This window comes from Neolamprologus multifasciatus, chromosome 6, assembly GCF_963576455.1.
Source record: "Neolamprologus multifasciatus chromosome 6, fNeoMul1.2, whole genome shotgun sequence".
NCBI lineage: Eukaryota > Metazoa > Chordata > Actinopteri > Cichliformes > Cichlidae > Neolamprologus > Neolamprologus multifasciatus.
In genome coordinates, this window is record NC_140444.1 from 22707606 (window position 1) to 22730385 (window position 22780).

The following is a 22780-nucleotide window of genomic DNA, read 5'->3' on the forward strand; positions in this document are numbered from 1 at the left end:
ACTGGTGATGGCAAGCTACATTGTAGCCATAGCTGCCCTGGGGCGCACTGATGGAGGCGAGGCTGCCAGACACTGGTGCCAGCAGTAAATCAATCAATCAATCAATCTTTATTTATAAAGCACTTTTCATACAAAAAAAAATGTAGCACAAAGTGCTTTACATGGTTAAAAGAAGCCCCCCCACACACACACACACACACGCGCGCGCGCGCGCACACTTAAAAAGTAAAATTGGACTGGGTACGCATGAGCCAAGTGAGGAAACACTATCATGGGGAGCCGTCTGCACCGGAAGCCGGTCACAGACCGCAGCCTCCAGGCTGGGCACACAGCAGGAGGGAGGCAAAGAAGCCCCCCAGCCAGGCTGAGAGGACCCCCAGAGCCCCAGCAGCCACGGTCGATCACAGCCCCGGTGCAGAGAGCGCCCTCCGAGGAAACACTGGAGATATGACACAATAGGATATATACTGGGTAAAAAGATAAAATAAATAAGAACGGGATAGAGTATAAATATAAATATAAATAGAGTAAGAAGATTAAAAAATGAATAAGAATAAAATCAATAAATATTAGGTAAAACCTAAATTAACAATAGAATAACAGGATAGAATAAATAAGCGTAAAATAAATAAACGTTAAGTAAAAGCCAAATTAAAAAGGTGGGTCTTGAGCCTGTTCTTAAAAACATGTACGTTCTCTGCGGCCCTGAGCTCCTCCGGCAGGCTGTTCCACAGACGAGGACCATACCACTGAAAAGCTGCCTCTCCGTGAGTATGTGTCCTGACTTTAGGGACAATCAAAAGGCCAGTACCAGAGGACCTCAAGGTCCGCGAGGGTTCATATGGTAAAAGCAGATCTGAGAGATAAGAAGGCCCAAGAACCAATAAAAGAACTTTAAAATCGATCCTGAAACACACGGGGAGCCAGTGCAGCGATTCTAAATCCGGTGTAATGTGGGCCCGCCCTCTCGTCTTCGTCAGCACACGAGCTGCAGAGTTTTGTAAAAGTTGAAATATTCTTTTTAGGAAGACCAGAGAGCAGGGCATTACAGTAATCAATGCGACTGGTAATAAAAGCATGCATCAACATCTCCGTGTTGGCCCGAGAGAGAATTGGGCGGACTCTGGCTATATTTTTTTGGTGATAAAATCCAATTTTGGTTACATGTTTAATATGTGGGATAAAACCAAGCTCAGAGTCAAAAATAACACCCAGGTTTTTCACTTGTAGCGAAGGACATAGTGAAAATGCCTGTAATTTAGACAAGAGTTTCTCTCTCTGAGCCTCAGGACCGACGATTAAAACTTCAGGGTGAAGTGTCTTGCCCAAGGACACAACAACTGAGGCTGTCCGAGCCGGAGCTCGAACCAGCAACCTTCAGATTACAAGACGAACTCATGAGCCACAGGGCGATCGTGGCTCAAGAAGTTCAGATGCTTTTCTTTTCAAATTCCTTAGACCATCATTTGAACACCACAGACGACCTTCATATTGTTGCTGCTCATGTCCATCCCTTTATGATCACAGTGCACGTATCTACTGATAGTTGCTTCCAGCAGGATAACACACCATGTCACAAAGCCATGAAGAATAAAGGCAGTTGTGAAGATAAAGGAGGTCCGACCTATTTCTAGCAAGGTATAGTTGATGAAGTTGCCTGTGACTGTAGAAATGTGATGTGTCAGCAACAAAAGTTTCATCACATCAGGAGAGCTAAAATGACGAAATTTTTCATTTGTTTTTTTAACATTTAAGCTATTTTTCATTAGGGGAAAGAGTAAGTGGCCTTTCCAAGACTGAATATGGGAAGCTTTAAGGAGAAAAGTTCACAACATTGATTTTCACCAATTTATGCTAGCCACGTCAACAAACACGCTAACTGTTGGACTTTGTAGAGCATGGAAGGAAATAACTTGGCAGGCAGATGTCAGTTCAGTGCATTATTTGTTTCAGTTGCTTGCAGATTGTTCAGAATTAATCTCAAAGAATTGATAAATGGTTCAGAAAAGTGTTTTATTTTAATGCATTCACATATAATTAGAGAACTCCAAGACCGGCACAAAAAATAACTGCAGAGGAAAGTAACTCAAAATTGCCCCTCTGTGCTTTAAGGATAAATCGGTGCACCCTGACAAGCACCATGTCACGAATGGTTACCCAGAATCCATTACTGATCACGTGTTTGGTTGGAAGTTTCCAATTAAAATCTACTTAGGCTGCAGATCTATAGTTGTGGTCAGCTTTATTTAAGCCACATTAAGGAAGCAGCCGAAAGAAGCCTACAGTACTACATATCAGTTCTGCACAGAGACTTTTACCTGATTTCCAAAGTATTGCAAACAGTATGCGTTTCATATTTTTGCCTCAATGTCTCTTTTTCAACCCAGACACTTCTTTTTTATTTTCCTATTTGCCCCGAAACCTCTTAGGGGAATGTAACAAATCTCAAAAACTCACAAAAATCCGTGCATCAAACATTACACACTTGGCATTACAGGGTTAAAGCACAGAGACGAGATAATTTGAGGGTTGCGAATCTGCACCCTACAGGCAGCTCGGCTCTTATGGGAAACAGCTGAAGCACAGACTGACAACCACATAAGCAGCAAGGACACAGATCCATCTTCGTGGTGTAAACTTGCTGCCAGATATGAAAATCAAGCAGCGTCAGATGGTGAACTAGAAGGAGAATAGACTCAAGTTCAAACGTGAGAATGACGTGCATCCAAGAGTTTAACGTGTCAGTACTGAGGGACACGGCGCCCCCCGAAGATGAACAGACGACCTGTAGGCTCTTTAATTTTGTGTTTGGGAACTAAAGCCTCTAAATGGTCACGGGCCACCCACACAGGTGTTTTCACTTTGTCTGATTAGACCTCGTCTCATTACTGTGTGGGCATGTGCAGACAGAGCCTGACTGAAGTCTCTGTTATTGCTCCTTTCAAGGTGGAACAATTCGTACTGTCACACAGAAAAAAAAAAGGGGAGTTTTAATTCACGACTGAGAAAAGATGTCTGTTCTCTAGCATGGGGCGCATTCTGTTCTCACTCAGTGCAATCCACAAAGACCATCACACACACATTCAAAACAACATTTCAATGCATTCCCCAAATCTTGGGAAAACGTAAAAGCAGTAAAATTACAAAGTCGAAAGGCCGATTTATAAAACTAGATAGTCGTAATTCCTGGTATCCAATAATAGAGTGTTGATATTTGTGCACGCTAGCTGCTTAAATGTATTTGAATTTGAACAAAGGTGACCTGCTGCTCAGCTGCAGTTCCCAGAAAAAGCAAACACGTTTCAGAAGTCATCAGCGGTTTGGCCTTCACAACAGACTTTCTACTTGTAACTGCAGGAAAACCATTAAAAGCATTAACAATGACTCACTTCAATGCTTCTCTGTGAGCATGCAGGCACACAATGTCAGGACAATCCCTCAGAGAAAGGCAGTAATGGTTTATACATTATACACCTGTGTTTTTCTGCACTGAGCTCGAAGCGTCGCTTGTGAATGATGTATGTGCTGGATCGATGGATGGCTCGGTGTGAGAAAATGAGTTCCTCCTGTTCCTATCGTCTTTTAATTTGAGCAAGAGGCGGAATAAATATTCAACCTTTATCTTTTCTGAATCTGCACCAAGCCTGTGGGCAACTTTCAGCCCATCTAAGCAGAGGTGGAAAACCCCTGAGTGGGTTTGTAATTAAGAATGAGTGAAACCCTTCTTCTTTTTTCAATATTATGCAATTAACTGTATATTTACTTGTACGTGGGGCACTTAATAGATCAGCTAAAGCTAGGATTTGTAAGTAAATACATTTAAAGATTACCAATATATCTACTACACTTGTTAGCTTAATTTATATTATATGCATGTATATTGTGCTTTCCTTCCTCCCTACTTGTCTAGGTTGGTCTCAGTTCCTCCATCCTGGATCCTAAGCAGACCATGCTGTGCCATGTAGAGACCAACACCTTATATTTGTGAAATACCGCTAAAATAGAAACACACTTCCTCATATTGAAAGGTTAGTTCATGCATGTATGACTTCTAGGCTTGACTACTGTTATTCATTATTATATCACGTTGCTGTAAAAGCTCCCTGAAAAACATTCATCCAGAATGCTGTGGCAAAAGTAGACGTGCTCTCTGCTATTAGGATTAGGCTCGAACGCTTATAGTTTGGGCTGGATCATCACTCTAGCAGAGACGAAACTTTTGAAAAACACATATGCCTGTGTCAACTCCACTGCCTGCTGTTCTCTGCTTCCCTTTGCAACAGGATGTTAGTAATTGCTTTCACTTCTTCCACTTAACAGAATTGAAACTAGAAGTACAATACATAAAGAGCAGCGCGGTGGTTAGCACTGCTGTCTCACAGCAAGAAAGAACAAGGTTCAAATTCACCATCTGGCCTGTGTGGAGTTTGCATGTCTACCTTTGTCTGCGTGGGTTCACTTCCAGCTTCCTCCCACAGTCCAAACACATGCAGTTAGTGGGGTTAGGTTCAGTGGTGATTCTAAACTGACCATAGGTGTAAATGCGAGTGTCTGTCTGTTAGCCCTGCAACAGACCTGGATCTGTCTAGGGTGTACCCCGCCTCTCGCCCTGCGGTAGCTGGGATAGACTCCAGCTGCCCCTCTGACCCTGATAAGGATAAGTGGAAGAAAATGGATGAAAATACATAGAGCATGAGCCAGGGGATTTTGTGTGTTTGTGCGTGGAGAAGGCTCGGAGAGCACTATGCTGATTGCTTCACTGATATGCTAACAGCTTTTACCGTGATGGAATTGATGAGATTCTGCAACCAGCGGCAGTCCCATATCTCCACACACTATGACTGAACTCAGTCCACCAACAGGACAATGCTCGCCCCACAGAGTGGGGTTTATCAGAGACTACGTTAAGTTTGGGAGTGGAGAGGACAGATGACTGCAGTCCTGACCTCAACCTCACTAACACTTGTTGGATTAGGGTGGGCATGCGGTTTGGGCTAGAGTGACCAGTACAACCACACTGGCTGACTTGCGGCAAATTGGGGAAGAAGAATGGGATCCCATCCCACAGCAGTGCGTGACCAAGGTGGTGACAAGGAGGTGGCAGACAGTTGTGTCTGTGTATGGTTCTTCCACATGCTGTTGAGGCCTCTCTGTGTTCAATGAATAAACTGTTAAATTGACAGTACCCTCTTGTTACTTTAGACTTCCAATACTCCAATAAATACGGACACCAAGCATGAATAAGCTGTTTAACATTGGCAGAGAAGGTTTAGGAAGCTTTTCATGGGCACAACCCACAAATGCATTTTGCTTACAAATGTGGTAACATTTAGTGGAAGTAAACAGGCTTTCCAGCAGTATAGGATTTATTGCAAGAAGCTTTGGGACAACAAAGAAAAAAACCAAACACAAATTTCCTTAGTTTTTGTCCTCAGTTTGTTTACATAATGGTTTCTGTGGCAATTTTACTGTTATTGTGGTGTTCGAAGTTTTGATTTTCATGTTTGTTGAACTTTCAGTTTCTTGTTTTTATTATAGTAGATTGTGGTGTTTTTAAATTGTTGGTTCCTTATTTTATTTTGCTTATTTGAGTAGAAGTATAGCCACCCCAGTGTTTCACTCGTCTTTTTTCTTAGTGTTGTTAGCCTTCTGCTTACTTTGAAGGTTAATTTTCATCCATGTTTTGTGTTACTTTTACTAAAACAGGGGTTAAAAGAGAGATGTTCGGGGCTCATGAGAGCGTTAAAGCACCTCCACTGCCATTTCAGTAAGCGTGGGAAATGCATGCAAGTCCCACACACACAAAGTTTCCTGCCACTGCTTTGCATGCTTCAATAACCTTTCAATAAGAAGTTTTGATTGTTCCATTTTCATTATTTTCTTTAAGAAATAATATATCATTATGATTTAGCTGTTGTACGAACGGCTCCAGAATATTTGTACCATTTTCACTTTCAATAAAATATCCTTAAATTATTATTATTATTGTCTGTTGTGTTTTCATGTTTTCCTTAACCTTCTGAAATATGAGATTATACCATACTATAGTAATAAAATCAAAAGCTAAAGAGAAAAAAGAAAAAAAAAGTCTCACTGCAGATTGTTTGTATTTTCATTAACTATGAATCATCTTTTTCGGATGACATCCTGCCGTTTGACTCATTTTAAAAACATTCATTAGTGGAGCTTTGAAACATTCACTTGTTTCAGCAAGTTAAGAAATCAGCTGTGCTGGGAAATTGTTTGTGTGTAAGAGGCAGCAAAGCTGAAACTTTTTTCTCCGTGTGCAGCGTACTCAGCCTCCTCCTCCTCCATTCAGACTGTAAGAAAGCAGAGAGGAAACATGGGGACAAAGTTCTGGCAGGAGTTCCGGTCCAGCAGGGAACACGTGAAGCTGAAGAGAGAGAGGATTTAACCATTCAGCTACATCTTTCCAGGCCAAGGCTAAAGTGATCTGCTCTGCTGTTTTGAGTGGCTCATTACATGTAGGGACGGTGCTTTTATTTCATTTCCTTTTTTCTTTTTCTTTTCAAAAGTATGCACACGTTGACAAGTCGCCTCATCGGGTGTTCCTTATCAATTTAAGTCACAGATTTCTAATTTTACAATAATAAATGACATTTTTATAAAAAAAATAGATGGTAAAATTTGATTTTGGGGTGGATTTATTACAGTCACGTGCATCATACCCAGAAATGTACCAACTGAACATCATTTAAACACTACAGCCTATGAGAGTATAGCTGCTGATGTCCATCCCTTCATGACCACAGTGTACCCATCTTCTGATAACACACCGTGTCACAAAGCTCAAATCATCTCAAACTGCATTTTTTAACATGATGAAGAGTTCACAGTACTCAAATGGCCTCCACAGTCACCACATCTCAATCCAACAGAGCACCTTTGGTTTCTAGCAAGGTGTAGATAATAAAGTGGCCTGTGAAACCGTGATCTTTCTGTTTTAAAGGATTTTCTACTACATAGTCATATCTTAAAATATTACTAGGATATGATTTTATTCTAAAATGACAAAAAAAATTATTTAAAAAATGAGCCAGTACAATTTAAAGCAGTTTTTATTGATGACAACAAAATGAGTGAAAATGAGCAGTAAAACATTTCCATCTATTGCAGTCATCAGAGAAGGCTGATCATGTTTTGGGAAAGTTATTTGGGTTTTTTGTTGTTGTTGTTTTTCCAGCAACAGAATTAATTTCGTCTCAAGCAAATCGGATGAAGTTCATGGATCAGCCGGCGATCAAAAAATAAAAGGAAAACAAAGATTACAAAGACAAACGGCACACTTAATTGCCCAGTTAAGTGTTGAGGTAATGTGTAAAATACTGTTCAGATGAATGGGCAGAATACAATCAATCACACATAAAATATGTACAGAGAGGTACATGAACACTCAGACACCATTTTTCTATTGCACACTATGATAAACTGGCGTAACTGCAACAGAGGATACTTGATTTAAATAAAACAAACAAAACAAAAGTGAATGAGAAAGTACCTTCCAATTTCAAAACGAAACAACTACAGGATCATAACTCGAACCAAAAGGAGTCACTCGAGCACGCTTGGCACCTCTAATCTGCAGCTTTAGAGGGCAACAAAAGGGCTCTGCAACACCCTCAGCAGGCCAACTTCAAAATAAAGCAACTGATGTAATGATGGGTGTGCGCGTGAAATCGGCAAATAAAAGCAAAACTAAAGCAAATCAATTAAAAACGTTTCAAAATACATGAGCGTAAGGTCATATCGGTAACCTAAAAAACACTTGAATGTAGCTGAATCAGGTTCGATCTTTTCCCCTTCCCAACATGAAGAGATATGACAGATGAGAAACCGTATGTCTGTTCACTTATAGAAGTTCGTAAAGGTATCGTTTATCGTGTTTCCGAAATCACCTTCCCAATGAAACCGACATGTAAGCGAAGAGTTCCTTTTTAGTAGCCCATCAGAAGGCGCCGACGGGCAGGCCGACCGCCGTCGCCCCCGACACAACCGACGACCGGCCGGCCAATAAAAGGGGGGAAAATAGTGCATCATATTTCTGTTAAAATACTGAGAGATAGCTGAACATTAAAAACAACACTCTTATAATAAACATCTGAAATATCTTCTTTTTTTTTAAATCCTGTTTTGTTTTTCACTAGTGCAACAACAGACGGGTTGAAATAAAGATTATTAACCTGCAGGCAATCAAAGCTCTTTAAACATCGAATAATTTTCTCGCCACAGTAGCAGAACAGTAAAGAAGGCAACTCAATGACTGATGCGTGAACACAAACATGCCAACAGTATTACACATCGCTCTTTTTTTATAGAAATAAATAGCTGATTATTAACTTTAACCTCTTCTTAAATAATTTCCATCTCTATATGACTCTGATGCACATTTAATATAAAGTATCTAGTACACAACTGCAATTTCAACACTACTGTTATACATAATATAATTCTCTCTCTGCTCGTCTGTCGTCAACCTTTGGAGAGAAAACGCTTACAGAGTGAACACCTGTAAACTTCAACTTTGCCACTCGTTAGTATGACCTTAATATTATATAACATCAAAGGTTGGTCATTTTTGTTGCTTTTTTTTTTTTTAAGCAAACATTATGTACAGAGTAGCTGATAACCAAGGCAGGATTGTCTAAAACTAAAAAAATAAAATAAAATCAATAAGTGCTTTTGTGTTTTCCCTATTGTGTCAGCAAACCTTTACACCATTCCCCACATTTCCTTCACCTGCACCCAGCAAACAATCTGTGACCAGTGTGGGATAATAAATATGTGGTACTGGAAGAACACGGAGAAATGGACATCCAAGACTGTTCCCGAATTATCGTCACAACAATTTGCAGTTACACAAGTCTGCGTACGTATATCTGACTGTGAAGCAGAGCGGCTAAGAGCTTTGTTTATCTGGGAATTTTAAAGAGCTCACGTGACAGACACCCACACAGGGCTCCTTGAAAATGTCAACCTGCTCTGCTCTGCTGCTGTTCCGCCCACAAATGATGCAGCCTGGCGTGGCGAGGCAGGGCCGTCGGGCGAATAAGGTGTGTAAAGTGACAGAGTAGAAGAAGAAGTGATGTTCTGCACGTCTCTTGATTAATTTTGAAACTTGTTACAGAACTGTGCTCGTGATTTGTTTATAGCGAGGGACCTGCTATGCTTTCCTTTCATATTGCTCCTCATAATCGCTGTGAACCAAAAGCCAAGGCTTATCAGGCTACAGATGACATTTTTATGATGTCACCGAGAGAGCGGAAATCCTTGATACGTCATCTGAGGCAGATAACTGTGAGCACAGAATCTCCACCCACCTCTCACGTGACTTCCTGAATCTTTCTGAAGGCTTAGATTGCTTAGATTAAGCAAAATAAGGATTTTCTTTTGTCTGTGAATCATCTACTCTACCTAGTAGAGCCCAAGAATAAAAATATGGCACTCTTTACCCTCAGCACCCAACCGGTCGCAGCAGATGGCTGCCCCTCCCTGAGCCCTGTTCTGCTGGAGGTTTCTTCCCTTTAAAGGGGAGTTTTTCCTTCCCACTGTTGCCAGGTTCTTGCTCACTGGTAGGCGGGAGTGTCATATGATTGTTGGGGTTTCTTTCCAATATTGTGGTTTCTTCGTTACTCCACAATATTAAGCGCCTTGAGGCGAATGTTTTTGGGAATATAAATAAAATTGAATTGAAATGAGCACAATAGGTCCCCTTTACAACTGATTGTGAGCTCCGTTTAGAGATTTAGTATTGCACTTCCATAAAGTCAAGGAACTCATTAGAGAGACATTTAAAATTCAGTGCAGCAGAATTTTGGTCCATAGAATCATCAAGTTTCAAAAACTATAAAAAATAAATAAATAAAACAGTCCATCGCAGCACTCCGAAATACAGTTTTTTGGTAACCACCTACATCTTTCTACACCCACAGTTCAGATCCCAGGTTTTCTGTTAGAAATGTGAGATAACCACCAGATCACAATTTCTATTTTCTCAGACAGGACAACGCTCCTGCAGAGCCTCAGCATATATTAAGATACTGTTTTCACAGGCTGTGTTACTGTGTGTATCTGTGTGTGTATACGGGCGATCTGGCTGTATAAAAATCACTGGCGCTCCTCCCTTTTAAGTTATTTGCAGCACAGAAGAGTGAACACAGTAAGTTTAACTACTGCAGGTATTGCTACTCATACTTTTTGAGGATTTCCAAAACATACGCTAAACTGTAGTCAGGTCGCTTTTCCAATTTTAAAGGTGACACCGAAGACCTGATCCCTTATGTCTGCAAAATAGTAAAAGGTGATCCTTGTTCCATGCTGCAAAGGGTACAAAGTGTCACATAACGCCAGCTGCACGTCAGCGCTGCATCTGCATGGAATCACCAGCAGAGGGAGGCAGAGGACGTTAATGTTAAATGAATACAAATGAGGAATCGCACAAGAGCTTTGGCCACGAGAAGCTCCGTGAACAGGAATGGCACTGATTCAGGTGGCAAACGAATAAAGTCGGATGACGTCCAAACTCTACGACACCTGCATACACCTGGAGACTTTGTCCCATATGAAACACAACGCCTTAAATTCACACACATTTAAATCAAACATCAACACTGCTTTTGATTTTAGTGATCAAACACTTGGTCCCCCTTTCCCCCTCGTTAATGGCACATTGGAGAAAACGCTCACTGGAATGAGGACACTGTTACGAATGGCACCGGTAACGTCAGGTATTAAATCCTGCTGTCTGGGATGAACAGGCCCAAATATTTAAAAACACAAGATTTGTGACCTTGTTTGTTTTTGTTTTTTTTAAACATATGGAAACAGAGGATGTTAGAGAAGAGGAGGCAAAATGCATCACTGCCAGGCAGTGTTTAGAAGACTGAAGGTCTGTGTGTGTTTGTGTGTGGCTGTCCTTTGCGCTCTGTCCATGGAACCCGGAGCTGGTGCAGCATATTTCTGTTCTGGGTGGAAGCAGTAAGTGTTCAAAGTCATCCATTGTCCAGTTTCAATGTACAGGCTTGATCCAGTACTTTGTCACAATTTCCATTTATGTGTTTAAGTCATCCACGCAGACACAAACACAACGTGAACTTGAATAAGAGAAGTCACATTTGCCTGTGATCATGTTCTGCAGCCCGTCAGCCCATCAGCTATTGGTGTTAGTCTACATCAAGCACTGTGTGGATGCGGACAGCTAAAAAGCGCTGTCGTGTGGCTTCAAGGGTTGCAATAAAAGGGATCTGCTCTGTGCAATGACACGAACCACTTTTTTGAATGGAAAAAGCAAAAAGGTTACTGCAAAGGAAAATTTAGAGTAAGCTGTTGCGTTTCTTGAGTTTGTCAGGTTTAAAACAAGCCCCCCTTTCTGATACATAGTGCCGCTGCAAGTCAAACTGGCTAACCGATATTAACGAGATAACTGTATCAAGTTTTTCTGTCTTAGATTTGTACTTTAGCAAAATGCACACTGAGCCCTCGATACTACTTCTTCACGATGCTGCAGACGCATTCAACTCCAGGAACAGCTGGGTCTTTTTGATTGACTGGAGCCGTGATGGCACCTTCTCCAAGGCTTGAGTAACCTGCACAAAAGACGTTAGCAGAGACTGTCTGCTTTCACGTGGAGGATTTTGGAGAAGCCGGGTCTCTTCTTTAGAGCCTGAAAGTAAAAGAGAGAGTGATATCATAATCTCGTTTCCTGTAGAGACACACGATGTGTATGACTTATCTCTAAATACCTGCAAGCCAAATAGTCTATCCTCTATAAATCTCCATCTCGTCATGCTCTTTTATTTTCGTACAGTTGCACCTTTTTTGCCCTTTATGCTTCACCTTTACATGACTTGTTTGACAAAACAGATGATTCACTTTGATGTTTCTTTCTCCACAGCAATCGTGAGGAAGGAGGGATAAAAGTGAATCAGAGCTGTTTGCACCTTTTGGAGAGAAAAGAAAAAAATACCTCAAACTAAAAAAATCTCTTGATTCTACAGCTTTGTGTGTGTGTGTGTGTGGGGGGGGGGGGGGGGGGGGGGTAAACTTCAACAACAGCCAAAGCATCTTGGCAGCATAGCGGCAGCACATCCACAACAAACCACCACTGGGGCTTTGAGGACTGAGTCATGGTCTAATGGTATGCAACTGTGATAAAGATAGATGCACTGTACCCACTTAACAACTATTGCCCTAACTCTTAGTCATGTGTATACAGGACCTTTGTTACCAGATACAGTAACTATAATGTCAGACATTAACATTGCACAGTCGACCTTTGATGAATGAATGGCTGTTACTTTAGTAAAATAGTAACTGCTCATTCAGGAAGACTCATAACGGGGGCTGACAAAGAATCAATTTCTTTGATTGGGGGGTGTATATAAAAAGGAGTTATGTTTCCAAATTATAAATCATATTCACTCCTACATAAAAGTTACACTAACAAACAATAATACAAACTGATACTGTAAAGTTATTTAAACAAAAACGTCTCGCTCTCATTGGCATAAACTCTTTTTATTTATTCTGGATGTTTGACTATCACAGCACTAAGTCAGCTGTGATAGTCAACTTTGCCTGAGAGGAAAACGACAACAGCAGAAGAACACAGAGATGCAAAACAACAGCGAGATAAGGTGGCGCCACCTTGGCACATTTTCCGGTGCTTGTGGTTTGTTTGACAGTCACATTGTGTTTGGCTGCATGTTTTTAGAAGGAAATAACACAGAATAAAGTTTCCATCAGTCCTTTGGCCTTCAAAACTGCCTTAATTCTTCAAGGTGCTGGTGTGATGATATGCCCATATTGACATGACACCATCACACAGCTGCTGCAGACTTGTCAGCTGCACATCCATGATGTGAATCCCCTATGCCAGTGGTCCCCAACCCCCAGGCCTCGGACCGGTATCAGTCCGTGAGTCGTTTGGTACCGGGCCGCGAGAGTTGAGGCTCAGGTGTGAAATGTATGGTTTTCAGGGTTTTTATTGGTTTTCAGCGTTATTTTGTTATCGTTTTTATCGTTAACTTGGTTTTCCTGGGTCTTTTCACGTGTGTTATGAATAAATCTTCTTTTTTTCGGTACCGGTACTAGTTTTATTTTGTTGTATTTATCCGCGACACCTTAAAGACCTGCGGCCGCAAGGTGGTTGGTGCCTGCCGTGGTGGTAATCCCCGAACCAAATGGTGGACACCAGAGGTGAAGGGAGCCACCAGGCTGAAGAAGGAGTCCTATCGGGCTTGGTTAGCCTGTGGGACTCCGGAGGCAGCCGACAGGTATCGACAGGCCAAGCGGAATGCGGCTCGGGCAGTGGCTGAAGCAAAAACTCGGGTGTGGGAGGAGTTCGGAGAGGCCATGGAAAAAGACTTTCGGACTGCCTCGAAGAGGTTCTGGCAAACTGTCAGGCGTCTCAGGAGGGGAAAGCGGTGCTCTACCTGCACTGTGTATAGTGCTGGCGGAGCGCTGCTGACGTCGACTGAGAAAATTGTCAGGCGGTGGAAGGAATACTTCGAGGACCTCCTTAATCCCACTGACGCGTCTTCCGAGGAGGAAGCAGAGTCTGGGGATGAGGGGAATGACTCGCCAATTTCCGGGGGCGAGGTCACTGAGGCAGTTAAACAACTCCTTGGTGGCAGAGCCCCTGGTGTTGATGAGGTCCGCCCCGAGTTCCTGAAGGCTCTGGACGTTGTAGGGCTGTCCTGGTTGACACGCCTCTGCAATGTTGCGTGGAGATCAGGGGCAGTACCCGTGGATTGGCAGACCGGGGTGGTGGTCCCCATCTTTAAGAAGGGGGACCGGAGGGTGTGTTCCAACTACAGGGGGATCACACTCCTCAGCCTCCCCGGGAAAGTCTATGCCAGGGTGCTGGAAAGGAGAGTTCGTCCGCTAGTCGAACCTCTGATGCAGGAGGAACAATGCGGTTTTCGTCCTGGTCGCGGAACACTGGACCAGCTCTTCATCCTCTCGAGGATACTTGAGGGTGCATGGGAGTTTGCCCAACCAGTCTACATGTGTTTTGTGGACTTGGAGAAGGCATTCGACCGTGTCCCTCGGGGTGTCCTGTGGGAGGTGTTGCGGGAGTATGGGGTGTCTGGCCCATTGCTACGGGCCATTCGATCCCTATACAACCGTTGCAAGAGCTTGGTTCGCATTGCCGGCAATAAGTCGGACTCGTTCCCGGTGGGTGATGGGCTCCGCCAGGGCTGCCCTTTGTCACCGGTTCTGTTCATAATTTTTATGGACAGGATTTCTAGGCGCAGCCAAGTGGCGGAGGGCTTTCGCTTTGGTGGCCTCAGGATCTCATCTCTGATTTTTGCGGATGATGTGGTTCTGTTGGCTTCATCGGGTGAGGGCCTCCAGCTCGCACTGGAGCGGTTCGCAGCCGAGTGTGAAGCAGCGGGAATGAGGATCAGCACCTCCAAATCTGAGGCCATGGTTCTCAGCCGGAAAAGGGTGGAGTGCCCACTCCGGGTCGGGGATGAGGTCTTGCCCCAAGTGGAGGAGTTTAAGTATCTCGGGGTCTTGTTCGCGAGTGATGGGAGAAGGGAGCCGGAGATCGACAGACGGATTGGGGCTGCAGCTGCAGTAATGCAGACGCTGCACCGGTCCGTCGTGGTGAAGAGGGAGCTGAGTGTAAAAGCGAAGCTCTCAATTTACCGGTCGATCTACGTCCCTACCCTCACCTATGGCCACGAGCTGTGGGTAGTGACCGAAAGGACGAGATCGCGGATACAAGCGGCGGAAATGAGCTTCCTCCGAAGGGTGGCTGGCATCTCCCTTAGAGATAGGGTGAGAAGTTCGGCCATCCGGGAGGGGCTCAGAGTAGAGCCGCTGCTGCTCCACATCGAAAGGAGCCAGCTGAGGTGGTTTGGGCATCTGACAAGGATGCCCCCTGGGCGCCTCCTGGGTGAGGTGTTCCAGGCATGTCCCACCGGGAGGAGGCCCCGGGGCAGACCCAGGACACGCTGGAGAGATTATATCTCTCGGCTGGCCTGGGAACGCCTTGGTGTTCCCCCGGATGAGCTGGAGGAGGTGGCTGGGGAGAGGGAGGTCTGGGCCTCTTTGCTTAGGCTGCTGCCCCCGCGACCCGGCCCCGGATAAAGCGGATGAAGATGGATGGATGGATGGACCTTAAAGACCGGTCCGTGAAAATATTGTCAGGCATAAACCGGTCCGTGGCGCAAAAAAGGTTGGGGACCGCTGCCCTATGCCACTGCATCCTAAAGTTCCTCTACTGGATTGAGATCTGCTGACTGTGGAGGTCATTTGACTACAGTGAACTCAGTGTTATGTTCAAGAAACCAGTTTGAGATGGCACCCTGTGTGGTGTTCTGCTGTTGTAGTTGCGCTTCTGCATACCTCATGGTTGCCTTCCTATCAGCTCAAAGTAGTCCGGTCATTCTCCTCTAACCTCTGACATCAACAAGGTATCTTCACTATAGGAGCTGCTGCTCACTGGATATTTCCTATTTTCCAGACCATCTCTGTAAACTGCAGAGATGGTTGTGTGGGGATGTTTGAGTAAAAAAGCAGTTTCTGAAATACTCAGACCAGCTCGCCTGGCTCAAACAGCGGTCAGCATCTAAAGTCACTAAAATCACCTCAGTGTGAACTTCCACAGGTCACCTCAATCATGCACTGCATTTCCTAAAAATGGGAAATTTATTTTTAACTGAGAGGTTAGGAGGCAGGTTTGGGTTTCTGTTGGTTTCCTCCTCTTGAGTAATGAATGCCTGTAACTTGATTTTGTCTGTGAACAGTACTGGATGTCTCATCAGATGAAAAACTGGTGTATCAAACTATGTATGTGAAGTGTGGGTGGACTGTGAGACACAAAGGTGCTGTTACCTGGAGCTTGTTAACCATCTCATCAAACAGTTTTCTAGCTTCTGGGCTGTTCGGGTCCTCAAAGTAATCTTCTATACCGATCTGAACCACAATGGATTTGAGGTTGCGGCAAACACCTACATAAATGGAAGGAGCGTTAACACACATAAGTAACAACACCGGCAGTAATGTAACAGCAAAAACATGGCTCTGCTTAGAGTTCTGCTTTAATATTATTGACTACACAGCCACACTAGTTAACTGCAAAGCTACTTAGCCTGATTTATTTTTTTCAAACTCACTGTTGAAGTGGAGCAGGGCTTTCGGGGTGACTGGTGTGGAGGTGAGCACCAGCATCTCGAGGCCCTTCAAGCCCTCTCTGCAAACCTCTGCTGCCACCTCCTGGTTGATTTCACTCACATGGTCCAACTCTAACACCTGCAGGCGCATGCAGTTCCTCGCTGCACAGAGAGGGAGGATTTCAAAATAAATCACAGCAGAGGTTACTGCAGCACACAAAGACTCACTTATATTTATAGGAGCTGTAGCAGAAATGCAGGTCTTTTAAACTAAATAATGTCAGGACAACAAAGAATGGACAAGACTCATTTGGATAAAAACATCAAATACAAGAAAATACACAAAGTAATTAGATCAGTGAAGCTCAAACTCTAATTTGTAATCGCTAAGGAGTGGAATTATTATTCTAGTTACCCAACGAGGCCAGTCCCTGAATCCCACACCCAGCACCGCCCACACCAAGAGCACGGAGGTGCGGCCAGCATCTTCCAATGGTCTGCAGACATCGGTTACTGAAGCGAGCGGGTTGTTGGCTGAAGGGAAAAGACTGGGTTTGAAATGTTCATTCATTTGTTTGCAATCCTATATTTTAACAGAGTTTCTAGGTATGAGATGGAGTGTGTTACCATGGATGTAATGGCGCCACCTGTAGCGATATAATGTCTCTACATCCAGCTCCAAGGGCCCAGATAACCTCCTGACCAACTGGATCTGTGGCACTCCTGAAACAGAATAAATATGCACAAATAACCAAATTGCACGCAATATTATACAGATTAGAGCATGTCTTTGGGATAAAAAGCAGGATAGTTTCTATTTGTTTTTATAGAGCGGTTTGAGTGTACGTTATTTCACAAAAGACAGGACCTGGATGTCAGTGTGAGAGTCTACCTGTATGTTACAGCCTGAAGGGCTCGGCAATAGCAGCTGGCCAGCCAAAGGGAGCGATCAGTCAGCAGGTTGGGGCAGTGTGAAATCTTCAGTATCAGCAGGTTACTTCCTGTGGCCTTTAACAACGCCTCTAGACCCTCCTCCAGACAGCCACTTAGACAAAGATTTAAGGGAAGGTCAACAGAAAAAGACAGAAAGTGATATTTTTGCTTTTTGACACTCCAAAAGTACCATTTATAGAAAATAACAAAAAAGGGTCCACTAACATTTGCAGCATATCCAAGTTGTATCAGCGTAACCTGGGAGCACCTACTTAACTCTAATTCATTTCCTTCACTCCACGTTCCACTCGTCCACTCATATCAAATATCTACTTTTCTACTTCCAGGAAATCATAACTGATCTTTTACATGCCGAGCATAATCAGGCAGCACGGAAATGTCAGTATTCATCAATTATCCTTCTCCTGGTAGCTTCCGCTTATCAATCACTCTTTGAGGAGTCATTTGGTATGTCACTTAGTTTGACAGTTTGCACAGCAATGCTTAATAAAGCCAAAACAACACACACTGCAGTAACAGGTGTGAATGAGCCACTAGGCAGGGATTTGAAAACAGGAACTGAGCTTATCGGTCGAGCAGTGAGCTTCAGGGCTTTTTATCACATGGCCTGCTTGAGGCTGTCACCATGAGCTCTCATGTTAAACTGTCCAACAGTGAAAAATAAGCATACTAAAAGTCAGATTTTTGGTTTTTGTAGCTGAAGAATTTTTTTTAACAACTCATCAATTTTTGAGTTAAGATTTAAAGCTCTGAATTATTTTACCACGGACAGTTCAAGTCATTCAACTGCATCTCTCCACTGCGTCTCAGAGCTTTTAATACAGTCCATAGCTTGCTGACATCAGCTGACAGCTTAGCATTCCACCCTCTCCTCTGAAGGTGAAACTAAGTTAGCAACAACATCAAAACGCGAATCCACAAAGCAGTGGAAGACACTGTGGTGGGAGTGACCATATTTTACATGCAGTCTTTGGCAGCTATATGTTGGATGTGTGCCTCACCGTGTGCTTTTCAGGTAATCCTCCTTGGTTTCCTTCTTGCCCCGCTGTCTTGGTTTAAGGTTTTGCAGGATCAGAGAGTGTGTCTGAGTGCACCACTGAGACATTGTGCTAAGAAACTGAGAAAAAAAATACATGTACATAAGAAAATACACCTTAAATAATAACAGTAAGCACATGGTTATCTTGACTGTTACATATATCACAATATCTTCATGTTCACTAAGCACCTTGGAAGAAATGCGAGCGTTCTCTAGCAGCACTCTGGTCCACACGGCTGGGTGGCGGGCCACAAACTTCCAATTGCGGCAGACCTCGGCAGCTCTCAGCAGGGTCTTAGTATCCAGGTAGGTGAAGATACAAAAGAGGGCAGCACGTATCTTCAGGATCTCTGGACTGATCACCTCATTGGATTTGGAAGGACTCTTTTCATGTCTGCATGGCTTGCTGTAGACGCCTTCAGACCGACCTGTGGGAATAGAAGGGTCTTTAACCCAGTTCCTAATTGTACTAGATTAACAAAATTATTGTGCAAATACAGTACTGTGCAAAAATCTTGAGCCAACACTCATTTCTTTATATTTTGCTTTGAAGGAGCCAGACTTTGTCTTTTTTTTTTTTTTTTTTTTAAGAAAGTGGTCTTAAACAATAGTTCAATAGCTTTCTAAACATCTGCTTGTTCACTCACTCTTTCAGAGGAATGTTTGGGGGGGGGGGGGGGGTTGTGTGTTAAACCACTTAGCACTGACCTATGAATCAGTCAAACGAAAGCACCCTAGTCAAGTGAGGAACCGTGCTGTGTTTGCAACTTAGTAAAGCACCCATTTCTTTAGTTGAATCTAAGAAAAATACCAAATATTACACTTTGGCAAGCATCAAATATTATTTTTGCAACAACAAGGTGACTCCCAAAGATCTATTAGCCAAAAATTTGGAACATCTTGGAATATGGTGTACTTTCAAAACATAATGAGGGAGCTGGACATGTGGAGGAAATAACTATTTAGCATAGATTAACAATTAACAGTATCTGAAAGTCAAATCCTTAAGATACAGGGAAGAAATCCAGCAAAGGGCTGACAGTTCACTGAAGCATTGTCAAAAATCTTGTTTCAGGCTACATTTACACTGTGGGGTTTTGTCAAAACCGAGGGAATTATGAACACAGACAAGAACCATTTTGATTTTTGACAATACTTTACCTTCAAAGAAGCGCTTTGAATGTCTTTTAAGAAGCCTGAAGAACTATTCCTAATTTTTTAAACACTATTTCAACACCGCCTTAAAGGCGGCCACGTTAAACTCTGACTTTCAAGGTCAGTAAAGTTACACACACTGTGTTTTTGCCCTGTATGCTGTATTTCCATGTATGTTTGCACATTTTAATAAATCACTGCAACTGTTTCCCATTTTTCTAGCAAAATGTAAAAGAAATGATGGGTGAGTTGAGACTCTCACAAAGTACTTTAAATCCTCTTTAAAAAAGAAAAAAAAAACATTCTGTCACACGGTGGCGCCAACTTTCTGAAGGACACTAATTAACATTGCTCTTTTTTCACCTTCTCATCTTTTCATTCTGTGGATTTTTATCTATCAGCTGACATCATGCGTCCATTCCTCTTAGCAAGATTGCTCCGAGATGACTCATTTCGTCTTTGGCCTTGGAAGGCGTCCGCTCGAAACCAACAGGGCTACGAACCATTGCTTACACTCTTACTGTTCCTCGTTCACTCTCTCTCTTTGTCTCTCTCTCTCTCACACACACACACACACACACACACACACACACACACACACACACACACACACACACACACACACACCACCTACGCTCAAGATTGCCAAGTGAACTAAAAAAAAATAAAGAAGCCAAACTATGTGTTGCATGCTGGGAAAACAACTCTGTCTTTGCTTGTAGATACATAAACCTCCATCACAACCTGGCAGAGACTCTCCCGAAAAGAAGGACTACGTCAGAGCAGAGGGATGCCAGTAACACGATGAGAGGAATCTTTTGTATTAATGGGGCCATTATAGCAGTTTACACAAATTTGTCAGAGATTTGGCCCAGCTTTGCTTCTTCGCAGACCGCCCCAGTCCAACTGGTATTTAAAAGATGGAGGGGCCACAGCAGTGAGTTCAAAGATCTTGGCATTACAAGAAGTTAAGAGAGAAATGCACAATCTGTGGTGGATTTCAGTTGTGCAGGAAAGACTAGCTGCCTAGCTTGGCTGAGCACAAAACCTAGTATGAGGGGAGGAACTGAGACAATATGACAGACAAATATCGCAACACACAAAGGCGCACAAAGGCACACAAAGGAAGAACAGCAGAGTCACCTGCAGCAATGTTTGACTTGATTTACTCAGCATCTACAACAAAAACGCTGGCAAAACATCTCATTAAAAAGGACTCAAGATTTTAAATTGTGTTGGATTAGCCTGTGAGCCTGCTAGAAATATTTATAGACCCTAAACTTTGTGCGTTTATCTTGTCCCTCGTTGCTTCATTTATTTTGTTTATCGGAAGCAAACGTAAAGAAGCTGCATTTAGCTCCAACACTGCAGATGGAGCCATCTTCCTGATGACCCCTGATGCACCACAGCTGAACTGAAGCTGTGTACCTGCACTGCAAACACAATAAGCATATGTGTGGTCCAATATTAGAGTTTTTAATCATTTGTACCTATTTTCATGTTATTTATTAATTTAAATACAATTTATTTAACTTTGTTTTCTTAGATGGTATAGATTTTTTCCTTGTCTTGCATGAATATCATACGAGACCTGCAGCAGATAAAAGGCCTCAATGATAAACCCCAATCAGTTTGTAGAACGAGCTTCGGCCACTGACGCAGCTCCTGCAATATTACATTACAGCAAGCTGACCCAGATCTACATCTGTCACTTCTATTATGGGACTCATTTCAAAACCTCGACTCGGAATCCTGGCTCCCAGATATTAAATTGTAGGGAGTGTCGGATTTACAGGATGGAGATTTCTACTAATTTTCCTTCACTTGACAAACATGCACCAACATCTGGGACCTGAAAATCAAGCCAACAAAGTACTAAAAAATGCAGGTCCTACAGTGAGTTAATCCCCTTGGACTTTTAATGTAAAATATCTATCCAACTTCACAGCAGAATTTAATATGTTAACAGAAAGTGGATACAGGCTAGGCTGCCATCTGTCTGCAAGGGCAGCTAGATATAACAGTAAACTGGAGGCTATCCAAGAAGGCTGTGCAAGTTTTGATGAACAAAACACTATTTGTTTTTCTTATTTATATGTTACTCAGAACGATTAGCAGGTAAATGTATCTGTGCACCCAGAAGTTTGTCAATGCAGCTTGAAAACAAGCTAGCTAGGCAGATCCAGTAGCAGCCCTCCACCGTCACATCTGACTCTGGAAAAAAACACATCTGGCAAAAACAAGATGAGAATGGCCACAATACTAAACAGCCAACAACTCTGGCTTCAACAACCGCAGTTCAGAAATCGATGGGTGACCTGTCACCGTGGCTACGCCCATCTGTTACCCATCTGTCTACATTAACAACTTTCCAAAGAGCCCTTACCGGCGTTGGGGCGGTATGCTGCTCTGCTGTGAGAATAGGGCGCAGCAGACTGCTGGACTTCTGCCACAGCCCTCCTCTCTTGCTCCCACATCTCCACTTCAGACTCGGTGGTTCGGGAACCCACATCAGATACGTCTCCCTCCTCGCCTTCAGTGCTGTTCCTGTAAGGTCGCCGCTGCCAGTTCTGGATAGCCTGTTTACGAAGACCCCAGTTTCTCGAGCCGCATCCGGGTGAGCGTTCGTAACCCCCCTCATTCAACCGGCACTGCATGTGATAGTACTGAGCTTCAGGACAGTCCTCCATGGGATGCATCTCAACGCTATCACTGTCGTAACCTCCAGAGCCTTGCGAGACAGACTTGATCCTCCCTGATGCTCTGCAGAAAAAATATACAAGGGAGGTTAATCTACATGAGTTTTTTTTTTATTGAATTGTCTAACATATAGATGACCCATCTTACATCTAATAACAAGACTTACTGTGGTAATAATTTTGAACAAATACAAACATAATAATTCACATACATATAGCAGATATTATAAAAAATAGCTTTGCTGGCTTTCATGCAGAGACCTAATTATCAAACCAATCTGTTAAAAATGAAGCTAGAGATAAATTGGTCCAAAAGTAACCAACAGTGTCTACAAAAAAAGCTTACACTTGAAATGCAACGTAAATATGACAAGTTGTGGGAGTCTTTTGGTTGTTTTTACAAGAGCTATTTGAAGGAGTAAGTTAGTTTAGTCTTAGTTTTTTTGCATATTTGTCACACATGTTTCAGATCATCAGACAAATGTAAAGAACCCAGAACTAAAGAAGTACAGTCCTCACTTGTCTCACTTAAGGTCAGAGTTCACGCTTTAACAATAAGAAAGAGGCTGGGCAAAAATGGCATCCGTGCACTACTGACCAAAATGTCCGGCCATCAGGTCACACCGTGAAGCTCAAGAAACACTTGGGTTATGAAGCAGGACAATGATTCAAAACATACCAGCAGGTTCTGGAGCAGCCTCGTCGAAGTTTGGACTTAAATCTGATTGAGATGCTTTGGTATGACCTGAAACAGGCTGCTCATGTGCAAAAATCCTCCACTGTGGCAGAAT

General features: G+C 43.0%; 1 protein-coding gene across 5 annotated transcripts in view; it reads right to left on the minus strand.

Moving 5' to 3' along the window:
* Positions 1-7061: 7061 nt before the first annotated feature.
* The window catches only part of fbxo41 (F-box protein 41), a 71068-nt gene continuing 55349 nt past the window's right edge, over positions 7062-22780 (minus strand). For 4 of the 5 annotated variants that reach the window (XM_085161830.1, XM_085161834.1, XM_085161831.1 and 1 more), the window contains exons 6-14: positions 21677-22053; positions 18325-18563; positions 18098-18213; positions 17035-17187; positions 16770-16865; positions 16558-16676; positions 16146-16304; positions 15865-15980; positions 7062-11680 (exon numbers count right to left, since the gene is read on the minus strand). In XM_085161830.1, coding sequence (XP_085017956.1) covers positions 11618-11680; positions 15865-15980; positions 16146-16304; positions 16558-16676; positions 16770-16865; positions 17035-17187; positions 18098-18213; positions 18325-18563; positions 21677-22053 — 1438 coding nt within the window. In that variant the 3' untranslated portion in view covers positions 7062-11617. The remainder of the gene's footprint in view (positions 11681-15864; positions 15981-16145; positions 16305-16557; positions 16677-16769; positions 16866-17034; positions 17188-18097; positions 18214-18324; positions 18564-21676; positions 22054-22780) is intronic. The other variant, XM_085161835.1, reaches the window with a different exon arrangement.